The sequence below is a fragment of the Mus caroli genome, unplaced genomic scaffold (assembly GCF_978045245.1).
Source record: "Mus caroli unplaced genomic scaffold, Mus_caroli_1 scaffold_15, whole genome shotgun sequence".
Lineage (NCBI taxonomy): Eukaryota > Metazoa > Chordata > Mammalia > Rodentia > Muridae > Mus > Mus caroli.
The window spans coordinates 28037073-28056637 of NW_028227270.1; the positions used below are offsets into that span (position 1 = coordinate 28037073).

Genomic DNA, 19565 nt, shown 5'->3' on the forward strand with positions numbered 1-19565 from the left:
GTCTGTTCCTAAGGAGCCAACAGCAAAGCAACGCTTTTGTTGGAAGTATATATTTTTCTTTTGGGTTTTACAGGAGGCTAGTGTTAGGAGATTGTCTTGAGTCTCAGAGGACTTTGTCCTTTTTATTTATTATTGAGGCAGTTTCTCTGTGCAGCCTTGGCTATCAAGGAACTCACTCTGTAAACTAGGCTGGCCTCAAACTCAGAGATCTGCCTGCCTCTGCTGTGATTAAGGTATGCACCGAGTCTAGCTGAGACTTTGGACTTTTAAATAGTGTTAAGACTGGTAAAGATTGTGTGGACTTTTGAAATTCATTAATGCATTATGGGGGCCTAGGAGTAGAATATGGTGGTTTGAATGAGAATCCCATAAACATGTAAGTTCCAATATTTGTTTCCTAGTTGGTGAACTGTTTGAGAAGGATTCAAAGGCGTGGCCTGGTTAGAGAAGTTGTGACACTGGAGGAGGGCTTTTGATGTTTCCCTTTGTCTCTGTATCTCTCTGCCTTGTGGTTGTTGTCTCATCTACGTCTCCAACACCACGCCTGTCAGTGTACATGCTTGCCATCATGATCATCATGGACTAACTCCCTGAAACTGGAACCCCAATAAACTCTTTTATAAAAGTTGCTTTGATCATTTTGTTGCATGGGCTGGAGAGAGTGTTCAACAATTAAAAACACTTCCTGCTCTTCCAGAGAACCAGAGTGTGGATTCCAGCACTCAAGTAGGGTGGCCCATATTCCCCTGTAGCTCTAGCTCCAGAGGCTACAGTATCCTCTTTTGGTCTCCAAACCCCTAAACATACACACACACACACACACACACACACACACACACACACACACACACAAATAAATATAAATAAATAAACCTGATTAAAAGCTATCTAACCATAAGTAATAACAAACAAGGTAAAATCAATCATTTTAAAAATCTAAAATAAAGCAAAGCAGAGAGGAAAAACAGATGAGTGAAACAACAAGAACCCTACTAAAGATTGTAAAAATCCTAACATTCCAATCATATAAAAAGGCAAAGATTGTTAAGTGGATGTATACTAATACCCAAATATATGACACAAAACCATTTTAAATGTAAGTTTAAAAACAATGGAGATTTATCTTGCAAATATTAACCGTAGTGCTTGCCTCCATTCCCAGACTGTAAACTCTGTGAGGACAGGGCTATATGCACTGTGTTTACCCTGTGTCTTCTGTGTCCACCCAGATTATAAGTAATCATTTGTTAAAATTTGAAAAAATTTTCTTAATACCTGTGGCAATTTCTACTTCACATTATTATGGTTCCCAGGCTACAATGTCATCATTGCTCAAAGTTTTAAAAAGTAATTTTTGTGAGGCTATCAACAGATTTCTTGCTGTTATCTATTTATTCCCTACCTCATCTCTGACAAAATCTAACCAACTTTGTTAGTTCTGTGCCAAAAGTAAAAGGGCAGTATCTCTAAATGAGTGTCCTGCTGGTCCACAATACCTAGGGATGGGGAAGTGGAGAAAGAGGGAAAGAAGAAGGGAGGGAAAGAAGAGAGTGATGATTTTCAACAAACTACTATGAAAATGATCTTCTAAGATTACAGAATGTTCTCTAAGAAGTAAACAAGCAACTAAAGGGAAAACATTAAAATAATTCTGAGATCAAGTGTGGTAGCCCATATCTTTAACCCTGCAATTGGGAGTAGAAAAGCAGACAAATTTCTATGAGTTTGAGACCAGCTTCATCTACATAGTCAATTCCAGGCCACCCAGGTCTTAAAGCACAAGCCAAAAAAACCTGAACAGAACAGTAAAAGTCAGACATAGTCCTTTCATGTTTCAATAAAACAGAAACCATGGAAATTCTTCTACCTACTTGAGTAGAACAGTCAAAGATCACCCAAACCTATGGTCACTACCTCAGTTGGGCCTAAAAGGCCCTAAAGCTATCAGAGGCCATGACTAGAAATCTCTCTCAGGATTCCCTCTCTTTCCAAGGCTCTGAGTATGTACTCTACACTCAGCAGATGGTTTAGCATTCACTAGATTCTGGTGATTAGAATATAACCTTCTTAAAGGCAAGGCTTGTTTATAGATTGATTCATACACTTAGAACAGTGTCTGGCACATTCATATATGTTAGAGGAACCAGAAAACAAGTTGAGAAAGTGAAGTCTATCGACTAAAGAACTCCCTACAGGTCTCCTGCCCTCTAAGGTACAAACTTAATACAGTCATAGCCTTCTTTTCACCCTTTCCCTCAGTTTATGAGAAAGACATTTCTAACAGTTAACTATTTTACCTATGTTCCATATCCCATCCTGTCCTATGTTTCAACAATTTTCCACTTGTTATTTTAAAAATATTTCCAGTTGCTGATTCTCAAAGAATATCTATATTTTTTAAAACAAAAAACTCAACTTTCTGAACCGTATAATACTTTGAAACTACACTGATTTACAGATATTTCTCTCTCTCTCTCTCTCTCTCTCTCTCTGTGTGTGTGTGTGTGTGTATCTGTGTGTGTGTGTGTATCTATGTGTGTGTGTGTATCTGTGTGTCTGTGTCTGTCTGGGAGAGAAAGGGAGAATGTGTGTGGTGTGAGCAGTATGTGCTCTGCTCTTTCATGCTCTGCTTTATTCCCTTGAGATGCACCTCTCACTGATCCTGGATCCAGCTGGTCACCAGCAAGTGCAGTGACTCTCCTATCTTCACCTGTAGAGTATGGAAGTTCTAGGCCTATAACCATTCTGGACTTTTTACATGGTTCTGCGGATTTGAACTCAGACCTTTGTGTGAATGCTCTTGTTGCAGCCATCTTCCTATCCCCAAGATACTTTTCATTAACATAGATGTCCATGTTCCTAATCTGCTCCTTCATCCTGCACCCTCACTCTGTAGCAATTTGGTTTCCAAGGCAGCACAGAGTTTTCAAGGCAGTCTTTAAAGAACTCTTGAAGGAAACTCACTAGGCACTCCTTACTTCAGCTGGTCGTTCTACTAATCTGGTCCCAGGTACTCCCTTCTTCAAGCTCATTTTCTTAATTTATATGACATGTTCTCTCACTGACAGCTCTCTCAGCTCCTCCGCTTGCTCCTAAAATGATGATTCCCAGAGAAGCCTAGCCTGTTCTTTTCTATAAATATCCTGAATGAGCTCATCCACACTCACAGCACCAACCAGTACTTATAGATTCTAATGATTCCCCAAACTCTATCCCTAGCCAAGTTATAAGATATTCTCAATGATGATGACCATAAATGCCTCAACTTCCAATCACCACCTACTTCCAATGTAAACTTGCCTCTTTCCAACTGATTCTCTACCTCAATTCATGGTTAAGCAAGCCAACGTCTTTACTCCCTACTCTCCAAATGTATCTAGTTTACTGTCAACTCTAAGAGACATCACTATTAAATCTCTTGAATCCATGCCCTAGAGCAGTGTTTTAACTCAAACAATTATTCCTGACTAAACTGCTGCAACTAACCTACATTGGAATTAAATTCAAGTGTCTTTCGATTCCAGTTACTTCTTACACAACACTTGCCCACACTGTCAACTGAATGATTAATAAAATGCAAGGATGGTAATAACTACTAGTTGGAAATTATTCTACTGGTCACCATTGCTTAAACCAATATCGTTAGCTTCCTCTTTATTCATGGCTACTTTTACATTTTATTATATACAAGTATGTCTATTATATAAGTTATGTGCCTATTATACAAAATGTACTTATATAAAAATATACATACATATAGGACATATAATCTATAAATATATCTGTATGAAGAAAGATGCTTCAAATCTTTTATGGGTACAGGCACATAAAAAAAAAAAAAAACAAGAAAACCACTAACTTGGGGAAAAAGTACAATACTTTTAACACGATAGTCACGAACTGGCCCTAGCAGCTTTCTACTCATATCCTTCTTATGTATCTTACCTTTCTAACAAGGATACTTTTACTCCGAAACTACCCACACTATCTCCTCACCTGAAATATCCCAACCACCTTCTTCACATCTTCCTCCATTTGTTCTGTTTTTCAAGCCTCATCTCAAACTTAGCTGTCTTATTATATAAAAAACCAGACTGTCCAAGGAACTTCCTTCTCCGCATGCTCAGATTCTATTACAGTATGTAGTATAATTTCTTGTTTACATGTCTATTGCCAGTACCTAGCGTGACTCATGGCACAAATTAAGTGCTTAATGCTTTGCTTTGTTGTGTTTACAAGTGCTCAAGAGGCGCAATGTTGGAGGACAACTCACACGTTGGCTTGTCCAATACAGCAGGGAGAGCAAGTCATGCAGAGGTCTCTGTTTTGTTTTGTTTTGCTTTTTTTTCTCTCTCTCTCTCTCAAATATTTTTATTTTAGTTTATGTGTATTAGTGTTTTGGCTTCAAGTATGCCCATGAACCATGTACGCATCTGGTTCCCAAGAAGACCAGAAAAGGATATCAGATGCCCTGAAACTGGGAGTTGTGTGGGTAGGAAGCCACCATGTGGCTGCTGGGAATCAAACTCGGGTCCTCTGAAAGATCAACAACCACTCGTAACCGCTGAGCCATCACTCCAGCTCCCCAATTACATTATTCTTGAGTTTTCAGGTGTTAGTTACAGACAGATTTTTAGAAAGTATTTTTGTCATCTACCAAACTCCAATTAATGAATAGTGTCAACACATTCTGAAAGATGCCTTATATAAATTCAAGACCAAAAGAATCAGTGATTCTGATTAAACATGGCAGATAATGACACACAATTATCTTCTTTTTCTAAAGTTGCATTTAAGTCAAAGTGAAGGGAAAAGAAGGTATAAATCCATAATATCAAAGAACAGAAAATGAATTTCTCAAGTATAAAAAAGAGAAGTATATAGTAGCTGAATTGTCAGTACAAGGAAATGTGAACAGCCTACTGGCCAGAAGACAGGGGCAAGGTGACTGCAGAGGACTGAGGGGCTTTGCTAAAATCTAATAGAGAGCACTGGGACCCCAACTCTACCTCTGCTCTAACGTCAGTATCTTTTCCACAAAAGGGAGCAGTGCTTGAAACAGGAGTATTAAGAAAAGAGGCTACAGGGCTGGTGAGATGGCTCAGCGGTAAGAGCACTGACTGCTCTTCTGAAGGTCCTGAGTTCAAATCCCAGCAATCACATGGTGGCTCACAACCACCCTTAATGAGATCTGGTGCCCTCTTCTGGTGCGTCTGAAGACAGCTATAGTGTGTACTTATTTATAATAATAAATCTTTGGGCTGGAACAAGCAGGGACTAAGTGAGCAAAGTTGACCAGAGGGAGCAGGTTCTAAATTCAATTCCCAACAACCAGATGGAAGGCTCACAACCATCTGTACAGCTACAGTGTGTACTCATATATAATGAATAAATAAATCTTTAAGAGAGAGAGAGAGAGAGAGAGAGAGAGAGAGAGAGAGTAGAACCAGACCCTCCCCAAAAGAACCACCCCCACCACACGTAATGGAGAATATACTTACCTCAGAAATCTAAGAGGTATGGATATGTGTGTGCCTGTGTGCAAAGCCTTCTTTAAAGAAATTAAAATCTCATGCATGAATGAAAGGAGATCTGTTATAAAGAGGGAAGAGGAAAAAGGTAAGAAAATATTTCTGGCCAGCACACATCTATAATCCCAGTGCTTAGAAGGCTGAGGCAGGATAGTTTAAAGCAGGAGCTACAGAATAAGACCCTGCCTGATTCAGGAAGTAGGGAGAGGGGGAAATTATTCCTTTAAGATACAAGGAAATCTCCAAACTTAGGGAGGTACATCTCCAAATGCTAAAGAACAAATGATGAGAAAGTAAAAACCAAAGAAGAGCTGAGAATCTAGATCAGGGGCAGAGTACATGCCTAGCATTTCAGAGGCCATGGGCTCAATCCACAGCACTGCAAGTAAATGGACAAATAAGAGCATTCAAGAAAAACACCCCATGCTGGATCATCAAGAAGCTCCAGAGCACCAACAATACACATCAAGAAACAAATGGCAGAAACAATCAGCTTCAACAGCACTAAAAACTAGAACACACTAGGAGTCTTTACAAAATGTTTTTCTATATAAATACACTCAACAACTGGGAGAGAACAATTTTACATATATAACACCTGAAAAACGTTATCTTCTACCTATCCCAGAATTATATTACAATATAAAATTATAACGAAATGTGTTGTTAAAACACAAAAGACACCAGGCAGTGGTGGCGCACGCCTTTAATCCCAGCACTTGGGAGGCAGAGGCAGGCGGATTTCTGAGTTTGAGGCCAGCCTGGTCTACAAAGTGAGTTCCAAGACAGTATCCAGCAAATGAATGAAAATCAGTTCTGGAATGCATAAAGAGTAACCAGTCCATGTAGGAGCAGAAGCATAGACGGCAATTCTAAAAGGTTAAAAAGACTTTGAAAAAAACAAGAACCATGTGCAGTTGGTATGATATGCCAATTTTAAGATGGCCTCCCTTGATGGGTACGTCCTGCATAATCCACCCCTGCCCCCAGTAGCAGTTCTCAACCTGTGCTTTCACAGCAGTCATCTAAGACCATAGATTAACACAGATATTTGCACTAGGATTTATAATAGTAGCAAAACGGCAATTTTATGGTTGTGGTTCATCACAACATGAAGAACTGTATTAAAGGGTCACAGCATTAGAAGGTTGAGAACACTGCTCTAGAGAGAGGATGAACTGTTGACTACAGAGTAGGGGTGCACACAAATGACAGAGCACAAATCTGCTGACTGTGAGGTAATCAAAAGGGAGGTTATTATCCTAAGTGGTCTAGATCTATGCAGGTGACTTCTGTAAATGGCTAGCCAAGAGGAGGCTCTTACAGCAAGTGAAGAAATTAATTCTAGTGACAACAGGAATATGAGAGTCGGTCAATGATCCCAATCCTAGCTTCCACTTGGACTGCCTTATGAGGAAGATTCAGCTGTCAATGCCTATACTCTTGACCACAGAAACTTCTAGATAATAAATCGTCTTAAACCAGTTAAGTTGTTTTAAGCCAGTAAAATATTACTAGTTTGTCACATAACAATAAAAGTCTAGTACTTATGACACACAATGCAGTCTGACACTAAGTAAAATACCAGTAATTTAGAATAAAATCATATTTTTTCCTAAAATAGAAAACTTCAGAAGCAAAGCTATAACAGGTATTTTTACAAACAATGCATTTAAAAAATGCCAGAAAGCAGGAGAAACCCTGAATAGAAATGGTTATACCTGTTGTGTATGGCTAAAAGCACTCAGGTTCAAAAGGATTGGCTTCAGACTGTCCCGGATCTTCTAAATTACAAAGAATAGGTCTGCTGCTAAATCAAGTGTTTCTGCCTCCAGTCTGTAATAGGGTCTTTCTAACTTTAAAGTGTATGGATCGTGCCTAGGGAAGGAGGTAGGGAGGGAATGGGAGACGATTTAAGAATCAGATAAGCTTTCTGAACAGGCAGTTCTCGCTTTAGTGAGCTTGGAATTCAGCATCCCTCAGTAAGGTCACTATAGCAGTAGCAGCAGCAGCAGCAGAAGCAGCACCACCTACAAATTCATTAGAACAATTTGTTGGCCTACTCTTAGACCCACTGAATAAAAACCTCTGAAGGGTAAAGGAAACCCAGTAATCTGTTTTCGGGTTTTTGTTTTGTTTTGGTTTTTTTTTGGTTTTTTTCGAGACAGGGTTTCTCTGTGTAGCCCTGGCTGTCCTGGCACTCACTTTGTAGACCAGGCTGGCCTCGAACTCAGAAATCCGCCTGCCTCTGCCTCCCGAGTGCTGGGATTAAAGGCGTGCGCCACCATGCCCGGCCTGTGTTTTCGTTTTAACAAGACCTCTTGGTGATGCTGATATAGGCTCACAATTGAGAACTACTAATCTGGTTTAATTTCTGCCAGTATCATACTATAACAGTATCATACTATAACAGTTTTCTTCCTTCTGTAGCCAAGGTAATGCATTTCAAAACTGTATCTGATCTAACACACCTCAACTGCTGTAAAAATGGTAATGATAATAATAGTAATAGTTTGCAAAATAAATACTAGGTCAGGCTAGAGCTGTTTCTTTGACTAGAAGGGTTTTAGGACAATGTGTTTAGGATGTGGATGGTCTCTTCACTTTCTCACAGTGCTCACTAACGCTACTCCTTTTTACCTGACACTACCACGTGTTGTTCTGACTGGCTAATGGCTACACTAGAGTTCAGGAGGAGGTAATTCCAGAAGAAGGGCACAGGACCTGGGGATTCAGTTAAGAATCCACACTGCAGCTCAGAACAGTTTGTAACTCCAGTTACAGGAGACCTCTCTTCTGGCCTCCATGGGCACCAGATAATCGTGTGGTATGCATGTATACATGTAGCCAACCATTTATGCACATAAAATAATTTTTTAAACAATGATGACAAATTAGAATCTGGTACAGTATGATCCACCTTTTGCTTACAGATTAGAAAAACAAGTGACATAGAAACCATATGATTCAGAAACGGCAGTGTTATATCCTGGCCTTTCACTTGTAAGTCTGTGCTTTTTAGCATAGGAAAAATGTTCCAAATGACATCTTAAGTGTCCCTCCTCCACCCACCAGCCTGAGATCTTCAGAGAAAAAGATTCTATCTGCATAAGTGTTCCAGAGGCTGAAGTGCCCAGTACTACAAGGAGGGTTGGCTTATAAAAATTTCAATTTAAAATCACTGGTGGAAACACTATATACCAAACATGTGCAATAATGTCAAATCACTTAAAGTACTTCAATATATTCCAAATCTAATGCATTAAGCAGATTTAAATACATTAAAGTAAAATGCAGGGTTTTATCATCTTAAAGACAAGAGACAAGCATTTAAGGAACTCACCAAGATACCAAGTTTGCACTAAAATTGAATGTTTTAGAAGAACTACGAGGGATTAAACACAGCTTTCCAAAGCAATCACTGAGCATCCACTTAGGTTCCCCGAACTAATGACATGAGCTCCCAGCAGCTGCAAGATTCCACACATGCGCTATCACTTCATAGTTGTACAATGTTCCACTAGTAACATGTTCCTCTGGAGCCCTTTCTCCATAAAGATGCAGACAGCATTAATATTCCAGTAACTGTCAACAGAATAATCCTTACATTTAAGACGGTTTTTACTGGAACAGTAGAATAACTACTTCTTTAGTCAATCTTGGAAAATAATGAACTAAAATGTTAGATGCAGAAGCTAAAACTGATTTTTTAAAAAAATGCATAGATAACTATATGTATGAGCAGTTGCTGAACTTAAATGTATTCATTTTAGAAAAAGTACACACTTCAGAAAGACTCAAAAAACCTCACAAATAGTCTTCCTAGAAACATGGCAGCACTTTACAGCCCTCCTTTTCCATATTTGTTGTATATACAAACATACTTTATGTATGCAGTCCTGAAAAGTACACACTCTTGTACATTTTGTGTTTACTACTTTATGTGTTTGCCTACATTCATCTTTGTGCACTATACGCCCGTCTGGTGCCCAGAGGCCAGAAGAAAACATCAGACTCCCTGGACTAGAGTTACAGATGGCTGTGAGCTGCCATGTACGTGTGTTGTTTAATAGAACCCAGGCCCTCTTGGAAGAGCAGTCAGTGTCTTAACCACTGAGCCATTTCTCCAGCCCCATTATACACTTTAGCATCATGGCAAATACTACCATTTTTGAAAATATTCTACAGACTAGCTTCCTGCCACATTTAAAAAAAAAAAAAACCTGCAAATTTACCTATGGATTAAATACTGATACTCAGAATACACTAATTTGTCACAAAATAAATGTAAACAGTAACACTGTCATTACTGTCTTATACTTTATCCCACATTGAAATAGGAGCACAAACATTTAACACTAATAAAATATCAAATGAATGCAATAATGAAAAAACACAATTAAAATTCTGTACATTACTTAAGCTAAATAGATATGTAATCAAACTGCTTTCTAAATATTTATAGCTATATCCTTAGATTAACACTGCTATCTACCTTGGCCAGAGAAACTTCCTATTCCAGTGGATGACATTCAACACAGAGGCTCTTAAGTAGTAAAATGCTGAAAATAAGAATGTTCATCCCTCAACTACACATCTGTACCATCCCCTCCAAGACTGGGGGGGGACATCAAGGAAGAGGAAGCAGGAACACTGTTAAGTACTAGAAAAGTGGTTTTCAACCTGTGGTCATGACCCCTCTGGTGAATCTCTTATCTCTAAAAATATTTGCAATATGATTCATAACAGTAGCAAAATCACAGTTATGAAGTAGCAACAAAAATAATTTTATGGTGGGATGGGGGTGGGGATGTCACTACAGCATGAGGTATATTAAAGCATGAACTGTATTAAAGGGCCGCAGTATTAGGAAGGTTGGGAACCACTGTAGAGGAGTCCTATAAAATGCTGGTTTCTAGATATGACATAGGCAATCTCATCAAGAACAAACACACAGCAGCTGTGACTACATCCACAGACCCACACTCAAAGTAACATGCAAATGTGGGAAGGGGCTAGTTGGGAAGGAGGTGGGTATTTATAAAAGAGAAGGAAGCATAGGAGAGGGCAATGGGGTGACTGTTCACAACACATTGCATGCATGCATGAACTTATCAAAGACTTCACAAAATAATACAATTCTTGACTATTAGCAGAAAAAGTAAAAGAACATCCTGCCAGATCTAGAACTACTTGTGCTCTTTTAATCAACAAAGAACCTTAGAAAAGTCGGGTTTAAGGATGGCTTGAGAGTCTTCTCACTCTAGTTTTTTTTGTTTTTGTTTTGAGTCAAGGTTTCTCTATGTAGCCCTGGAACTTACACTATAGATCAAGTTGGCCTTGAACTCAGAGACCTGCCTATTTCTGCCTCCTGAATGCTGAGACTTATGGCATGTGCCACCACTCCTAGCTCTTCTCACTCAGTTGAACCCTAGTAATACTTAGTGATCCCTAGTAATACTAAAAGAGTAGGTGGAGTCCTTACTAATTAAAATGATGGAAGCTGGCAGGGCAATTAAGCAAACCATACACATTTTAATGATTTTAATGTTAGAAGCCGAAAGACATACATTCGAAACAACAGAGTAAGATAGAAAAGAGCACCGCTTTACAAAAAAACATGCCAAAAGGCAGCACACCAAAAGCTAAAGGATAGCAGGTTTCAAGTAACTATCCAATCTAAGTTTAGGAATGAGAGGATATAGGGATAACATTTTTCTAATTTGAGATGCTGAGATCTTTGATTGTTTATTCCATTCAAGATAATTTATTAGGGATCATTATGAGCCAGGAGAAACTGAAAGTAACCAGGGATAAAAATTACAAATCACAAAAATACTTTACAGAATAACCCTGAGACGTCTCACAAATATTTAAGAAAAACAAAAAGGCTATAATAGGCTCTCAAGTGATCCTGAGGCAAACATAAGTACAACAAATAATCTCTAACAGTCTACCTATAAAAAATAAAATAAAAAATAAATGACATCCAAATTACTAGAAATAAGGATTTTTTCTGTATACTAAGAATGGAACCTAATTCACTCAATCCTTTCAGCTAATTTTAGACGTGTGGCTGTGTGTTGCAAACTCATCTGTTAGGAAACACAATGTGATTTTCATCCATGAAAACACGTTAAAGGTAAGGCTCCCACTGCCTGTCTCCTTGAGGCAGTAGTTCAAGCACTGCATCCAGAGCCTCAGCTTGCTGGGCAGCTTGCTCCATCACTGAGCTGTACCCCCAGGACCTTTGGCATATTTTATTAAGACTCAACAACTAAAAACAGTGTGGAACTAGAAACAAGTCCTTCTTTGATATTTAAGAAGTCGAGGACATCCTCTTTTATGGTCTTTTGGACATTGCAGCACAGAAACACATGGATCCAGATACAACATTAGATATAAAACATGGTGACAATGACTTTAAACAACCTTATAATACAATAATGAAAATGCATGCTAACCATGATGGAATAGTTCTTGTTTCACTTCCATTCTAATTCTTATTTGGTAGTTTTTAGAACTTGTTAGCAACCCTTTCATTTCAAAGATAATAAGGAAGAGCTCTTCATGTTTTATAGAACACTGAAAGAAAATATCCAGAGCTAGAAAGATGGTTCCATGGTTTACCCAGCAAATGTGAAGCCGGGTGTGATGTTTGGATCCTCAGAATCCACATAAAACCCAGGTGGGTGGGGTAATTCCAGAACGTGGGAAGGGACATGGAGACAGGGCCTCCCTAAAGCATGCTGGCTAAACTAGCCAAAAACAGTGAGCCCCAGATTCAGCAAGAGACCCTGCTGCAATCTAAGATGGAGAGTAGTGAGGAAGACGCTGATGTCAATCTCAGGCCTCCATAAGCATCCCTGCACATGACATGCCGCTTCCTACACACATGCCAACACACCCCTCTCTAGAGACACATACACATTCACTTAAAAAAAAAAAAAAAAAAAAAAAAAAGCAACATACCCCTAGGGTAGAGTTAATGCTTTGATAATACTAGGTTTTAAAGAGATTAAGATGATTTCTCAAGAGCTAGAAAAACTGCACAAGTAAACCATTACTATAAAACTTTGACTGGACATTTTTTTATTTTCATGAACAATTTTATTTTCTAATTTAAAAATGAGAAAAATATTTGGTCAGCCTACCTTAAAAGTAGAAAAGATAATTAAGTATAAATGAAATTCAGTTAAAAAGTACTTTAGCTTTACAAAAGCCATAATGGATTTAAGATCCATTATAGCTTTTTTGAAACTATAAAAGCAAAATAAAAGTAGAGAAAAAAGTCAAAACAGTAAAAAGATATGCATGTCAATTACTCATACATGTCTTTTAAAAAAACAAAGAGCAAGGATTAATTTAGTTTTGGGTTTTTTTCCCCTTCTCCTTCTTTACTTAGGGACACAAAACGACCAACATGCTAGATTTACAATTGTAAGCGAAGACTATCAATATGTACGATGTGTTAACAATTAAGAACATAGATTGAAGCTGAGTGAGGTAGGTCACCCCCAACACTCAAGGACTGAGGAAGCTATGGATCACAAGTTCTAGACCACCTGGGTACAGGATAAACCTTTCAAAAGCAGGGCAGGTTGGGGGTGGAGAAGGGGAAGAGAGTGGGAAAGAGGGAGGAAAGGAGGAAGGTGTCCAGTTAAAGAAAGAATATGTTGTTATTTTTAAGATTTTTTTTTTTTGACCTAAAAGAAAGAGTCTGGATACACAATTTTATTTATACACTGTGAATGGAGTTTTGTTGCTGAAATTTTAAGTATACTCCTATTCAGAAAGGGTTAAAGTTTTATGGGGTGTGGTGGTACACACCTATTCTGGGAGCTGAAGCAGTAAGATCAGAGCTGGAGGCCAATCTGAATTACTTAGCAAGACCCTGTGTCTCAAGTAAAAAAAAAAAAAAAAAAATCTGAATTTTTTTTTCCAGTTCTCATACATGGACTTAAAGCTACCTAGAAGTTCCTTGTTAAATACAAATTTTTCTGTAGTTAACTTGAATTCTTATAATACTTCAAAATTAATCAGTTAAAAAAATAATAGTTTCTGATCTCCAGGAAAATCTTACTTCTTTTACAAACGTAATGCATTTTGCAAAATGCATTGTCTCCACTGAGTGTATTAAACACAAGCAACACAGACAAAAACCTGCACATTACATTTAACTAGACAGATCCTAACTAAACGTACTAGAGCTACTTAAAACCGTGATTTAAGCCTTAAAATAGGAATGGAGGGTACCAGATAATATTAAATATTTGGGATTCACTTTCCTGGCCTTCTATTCAGTTAGCAATATCTAAGATTGAAAGAAAGCTCAACGCAGAACAGAGATTTGATCTTTTGAAATGTGAATGCCTTTTATCCTGACTGTCAGCAACTAAATGTAAGGACAGTTTCTCTGCCACCTCTCCACCTCAGTGTTTCACGGCTCTCCTAAGTGATGAGGTCTCTTATCTGAGCACACCATGCAGTTCCCAACATTTCTACCTCTGTACTTGGGAACTTCTAGTTCTAAAGTCCAGCTACACATTTCTCTGTCCCTCCCTCTGTACACTGAGATGTCCCAGGGCCTGTCACTTCCATTTCCATTGCCCAGTCAGAGTTTTAGCTTGTTGTTTCTACAGGACACAACATACAAATCTGAATTAGCTTAGCCTTTTCTCACTACTTCTCTGATCCCTCTTGTTAGTGCTTTGATTGCTTATCGTCTCATATTGATTGATTCCTCCCATGCCTCCAAGAACAATGTTTTCCTAAATTGCCAGTTGGAGCCACAGGTTTGTTAAATCCAATTAGTGGGTCTTCACTACAATTTCTTCTTGAACATGAAATGGAATATAATTAAGTAGAAACTATCAGACTGCATCACATAAAGTAAGAATATTATTTTATGTCATTTTATATTTAAATATGAATGCTAGGTCACAGCATAAAAATGTATGCTGCCAATGGATCATATTTTTATTATCTGGCTTTAAAAACAAACAAACAAAACAAAACAAAAACAAAAAACAGGCTCTTTCTATAGCCTAGGCTGGTCTCCTCCTGCCTCATTTTTCCAAGGACTAGGTTTATAGAGCATGCCATACAAGGCTAGGTCATGTCTCTTTAAGTTTAAACACCAGTCTATAGTATAACCCAGTCTTTTACTGGCCTACAAAGCTCTAGCCTGGCCCTGGACAAAGTTCTGGGGACTCACTCCTCTATATAAAAGGAGCCCACACAAGCAAAGCTTTTATGTGGTGGTGCTGTCAATCACTGTTCTACCTAAATGCCCTCCAATTTGTCCACAAGGCCTACTTGTACTCACCTTTTAGTATTTAATATCATCTACTCCAAAGTCTTTTTATCCTTCAAATAGCAGCAAATATCCCCTCACACAAATATACCGTAGGCCTCACAAATGCCCACTTTTACTGCTTCCAACATTTCACACCTTACTTTAACCATGATCTCCAGTTCTAAGCTATAAACTCCTTTAGGGAAGAAGCGCATTTCACTGACTGTTCAATAACACTCAGCTGAGTCTATGACACATAACTGGTGCTGAAAGTTTGGTAAAATTAAGAAAGAACTAAGGACTTGTACTTACGTTGTTAGGCTACCTTTACAAAGTGCACGCCTATAGTGATGGTGGATCAACATTTCCACATCTTTGCTACCACCCCTGCCACAAGCAAAATGAGACTCCAGGTAATAACGTAGCGGCACCCAGTTCCATGCTTTAAGGCAAGAGGAAGGGCTCAAAGTTTGCAAAGACAGACAGATAGCAGAAAAACAAACAAAAATCTCAACATCCTTTTATAGGGAAAATTTCCATTTTATACATAACTACCTCTTAATAGAAACAGGCATTATTGAGCTAAGTAAAAACAAAAAAGTAGCACAAAATAACTGGCTGAAGTGACTTGGTATCTGTTGCCCTCTCAAGTGTTCTGACAGAGCTCCAGACACACCGCCATATTAGGATATATTACCTAACAGGCACGCCTCAGGAGACACTGAAGCTTCTGGAGGCTTCATCTTACATACTCAATTATCTTTATTTGTAAGGTGCCTGGTACACTTTTTATACACCCAGACTTCAGTTGACCTCACTCCAATTAAAACTGGTGGTGCAACTTTGACAGACTCTGCCAACTGTTGGTTTCAGCTGTTCTTTTCCTTTTCCAGAGAGTTCATAAACTAGTATTACCGGAGTCATTTTTTTCTACCTAATCATTTATTTTGGTTTGAAAAATAATTTCTTAACTCCCCAATTATAACTTTAACTAAGGTAAATGTAAATTCTATTATAGCCCATCTGTAATATATAAACTTCTTTATCCATGTGAAATTTTGGATATTTAGACAAGTAAGGTAATTTAAGGACTGCCTGGGAAAACTTTAAAGGTCACATAATATTAACTTATGTTTCAAAGAGGCCCAGATGGCTGTGTGCTTATGCACTTACAAAGGGTGGAGATGTCTGTAAATGCCTTTGCTGTATGGTATTTTCTTCTTTCTCCACCTACCCTTCCTCTTTCAACAATGCAGATAAGCCAAGTCACCCTCAATAAGAAGGGGTCACATTCCCAAGTACAGATCTGAGTAAAATAAGAGCAAGTGCCCTTAACTGCTGAGCTGTCTCTTCAGCCCTTCTTTCTAGATCTCTTAATACTCAGCTATTGGCCATGAAGTTTTGGCACTGAGTTTTGGAGGGGCAAATTCAAATTACATCACTCACCAGGCAGAATTCTATCACAGCCTTATTTTACATGTCATTTTTAATTTTTATTTTATTCATCCTTTAAATTTTAATCTATGTGTATTGGTGTTTTGCCTTCCTGTATGTGTATGTGCACCACTTGCAAGCTTGGTGCCAGCAGCAGTCAGAAGAGGGTATCGATCCCTGGGAACTGGAATTAAGAGGGTTGTGAACCTCCATGTGGGTGCTGGAAATCAACCCTAAATCCTCTTGAATAAGTGCTCTTTACCCCTGAGCCCTAAAAATATAATTTTAACAAAAAGGCAAGTGATTCGTTCATAAACACATTATGCTGAGTATCTAAATGTATTTCATGTAGGTAGCTTAATTTCATATTTCAAATAGTCGTCTCCTTTAGTATTAATGTCACTCTTCAGTTGGTACAACAATGAGTATTCATGTAATGTAAGAGATGCAGAAAACGGATTCTCTTCTTTGATGATGCTACTCCAGTCTGAAGAATGAAGCATTCTTGGTGAAAAACTGCCACTTGATTTTGTGTGTAGGTGAGAGTGCACGTGACACTCCAACGTGGCTTAAAAAAAAACACATTTTAAACTGTGAGGCTGCATTTAACCAACGGAAGGCATACTTCAAGTGTTACCAATATTAACTTTTTTAGTATTTTCTCATTTAAAAATTGGTGCAACTGACCAGAACATTTCCTAACACCTTCATTTCCTAGCTTAAGTACTTATACAGATTAGAAGAAAAAAAATCAACTGTTAACCATTAAATGAGGGAAGAGAGAAAAAAAAATCATTTTTACAGGTTGGAAAACTCTTATGCTCCTTCTTTTACCCACGAGGGCACTGCCCATAAAGGCTAAGTAATTTGCTGAGGGTCACTATGCTACTAATAGCAGAACCAGAAATAGAATAAGGTATTTTAATTACATTCTTAGCACTTGTTATTTAAGTATTAAAATAATTATCTACTCATAATTAATTCCTGAGAAAGAACTGCTATGACACGTGTCTACAATTTCAAAGTTGTATAAGCTAACAAACTTCAAATTTTAATTGTCAAGACAAAAAGCAACTATTCAAGAACTTTATAAAATGTGTGTTCCTAAGCTATCACAATGAAATTTCAAAATCCATCATTGCCAACCTTGTTCCTCAACTACTTATTTATCGGTGTTGGTTGGACCGCAGAAGGAATGCAGAGACAGCACTGACAATCCACTAAAGAAATTAATAGATCACCACTCCATAACACAGGTTTCCAACTTAACTAAAGAAGAACTCCTAGCATTTTATTAAGCTGTAGTGATTAGAATGAAAAGTTTGGGAAATGCACTCTAGGCCGGCTTTTGGCTATGCTGAAGATGTAAATCTGACACCGCTGGCACCAGCTAAAGGTCTGAGGCAAACAAAAAGTGAACAAGTCCCTTCAACCAACAGCTTTGTCTCTCCAGCACCCACACCGTGGACACCGAAACACTGCGATTTTCGTTTAATGCCCAATAAACCAAGCTGTACATTTGGTTTCGGATGTTCAAGGATAAAACAGAGGGCACTGCCAGGGCACCAACTTACAAAGGGTCAGTTTCAAGGACTGGAGTCTAACTACTCATTACAATTCTCCCTTTGTAACAGCTGATTACAAAGTACTGGAAGAATGCAGCTCTTCTCTTTGAACAACACCGTCAACCAAACCTAAGATGGCAAAATTTTAGTAACCTATACATACAGCAGTTTGATCAATTAAGAGGTACAGGGTAGACTAGTGCACTGTCTTTATATATATATAGTTAATAAAACTATAACTGAGTTACAAACATTACACATTCTAATTAGGACCTCTGGTGTCGCTCTACAATAATGCAAATAAAATCTCTTATTTAAAGTAGTACCCGTTTTGCAAGGGATCGGATTTAAAAATATGGTCACCACCACCGCTCAACTCCACACAAGCATAAGCAGATTTAAAGCTGTGATAAGCACAAAATCCTTACCCCATTTTGCCCAATGAAAACTTGCTCTGAAGTTTCTGCTCTTATGCTACAGAAATAACTTCCAAGGAATTTTCTCCGTCTGTTATTTTGCAGTTGCTTTTCCACCCCCGAGATCTTTTCCGGAGGCAACTCAACAAGGCAGACAATTCAGTTAGTTCTTGTCAGTAAAATGATTTCACTCGCGCTGACACCAAAATGTTCAAACATTTGGAATTTGAAAAGGTTGCGCGGAGAATATAGCACTTAACTATTCCACAAAATTAAGCGTACGTGTAGAAAAACGCAAAAGCCAGCTTCAGCGAGTCTGATAAAAAATGAGTTCGCTGGTCATTTCGCTCACGTCTTCCACGACACTCAGGCAGCCAGGTTACTCGGCCTTTTTGGGCTAAGGCGGTGGGTTCAAATTTCACCACACCAGGTCCCTGGGGGTGGAGCGTGCAACCCAACGCGACGTGCACTTGAATAAAAATCCTACAGGCAGCAATGCTACTGCCTCCCTTACGTTAAAAAAAAAAAAATTATATAGAAGAAATCTCGAAGTGCAAACCCCAGCCGCTCCCGATGTGCACGGCACACCACATTGGAATCTGTCCTTTGAATGTTCGTCCTCCTAAGACTCGGAGCAGAGAGGAGGTGGAGAGCAGGCAGAGAAGGCTGGGAAGGATCGATTCGTTTTCCCGAGGAGCAGCAGCGGAGCCATTTCCAGGCTGGCGGCTAGCTGGGGGCGCAGCCGCCGGGGAGCAGCGCAGGGGGCCCGAGCCCACCTCCTTTGGCTTCCCGGCCCCCGCCGAGCACAATGGAGCCCCGCTCGCGGCCGCCCCCTCTTCCCGCCTCTCCTCGCAGCACCCGCGGCCTCGGGCTCCCGACGGCGGAGAATGAATGAATCAGAGAACCCAGCCCCGCGCGGTCCCCTGCACCCAGCCCCCAAGCTCCCGGCGGCCGCGCGCTGAGGCGAGAGGCTGGCGGCTCGTCCGAGGCACGGCAGCCGCGGCTCGTGCCCCCACCCCGGCTCGTCTCTCCCGCTCCGCGCCGCCTCACATTCCCGGGGCTGCCGCTGCCTCCTTACACTCCCCTCAGCGGCTGACTCCGTCGGCCCGGGCGGCCTGGCGCCCGTCGCTGCCTCGGACTCCACCGAGCGGGCTCCGAACCGAGCGCAGCCGAGGGCGCCGCTTCCCGGTCCGCGCCGCCGGCGTGAGGTGAGCACGGCAGCGGAGCAGGAGAGGGGGCGGGGCGGGGCGGGGCGGGGCGGGGCGGAGAGCGCGGCCCTCCCGGCTCGAGGGGCGGAGCGCTGCCGCCGCCGCAGGCCCGC

At 39.8% G+C, this 19565-nt stretch overlaps 1 protein-coding gene across 3 annotated transcripts in view; it reads right to left on the reverse strand.

Moving 5' to 3' along the window:
* The window catches only part of Homer1 (homer scaffold protein 1), a 98442-nt gene extending 79631 nt beyond the window's left edge, over positions 1–18811 (reverse strand). For 2 of the 3 annotated variants that reach the window (XM_021180630.3, XM_029485023.2), the window contains exon 1: positions 15142–15353. In XM_021180630.3, the coding sequence (XP_021036289.1) occupies positions 15142–15194 (53 nt within the window). In that variant the 5' untranslated portion in view covers positions 15195–15353. Of the gene's footprint in view, positions 1–15141; positions 15354–18256 lie in introns of those variants that run through there. The other variant, XM_021180632.3, reaches the window with a different exon arrangement.
* Between the last annotated feature and the right edge of the window lie 754 nt (positions 18812–19565).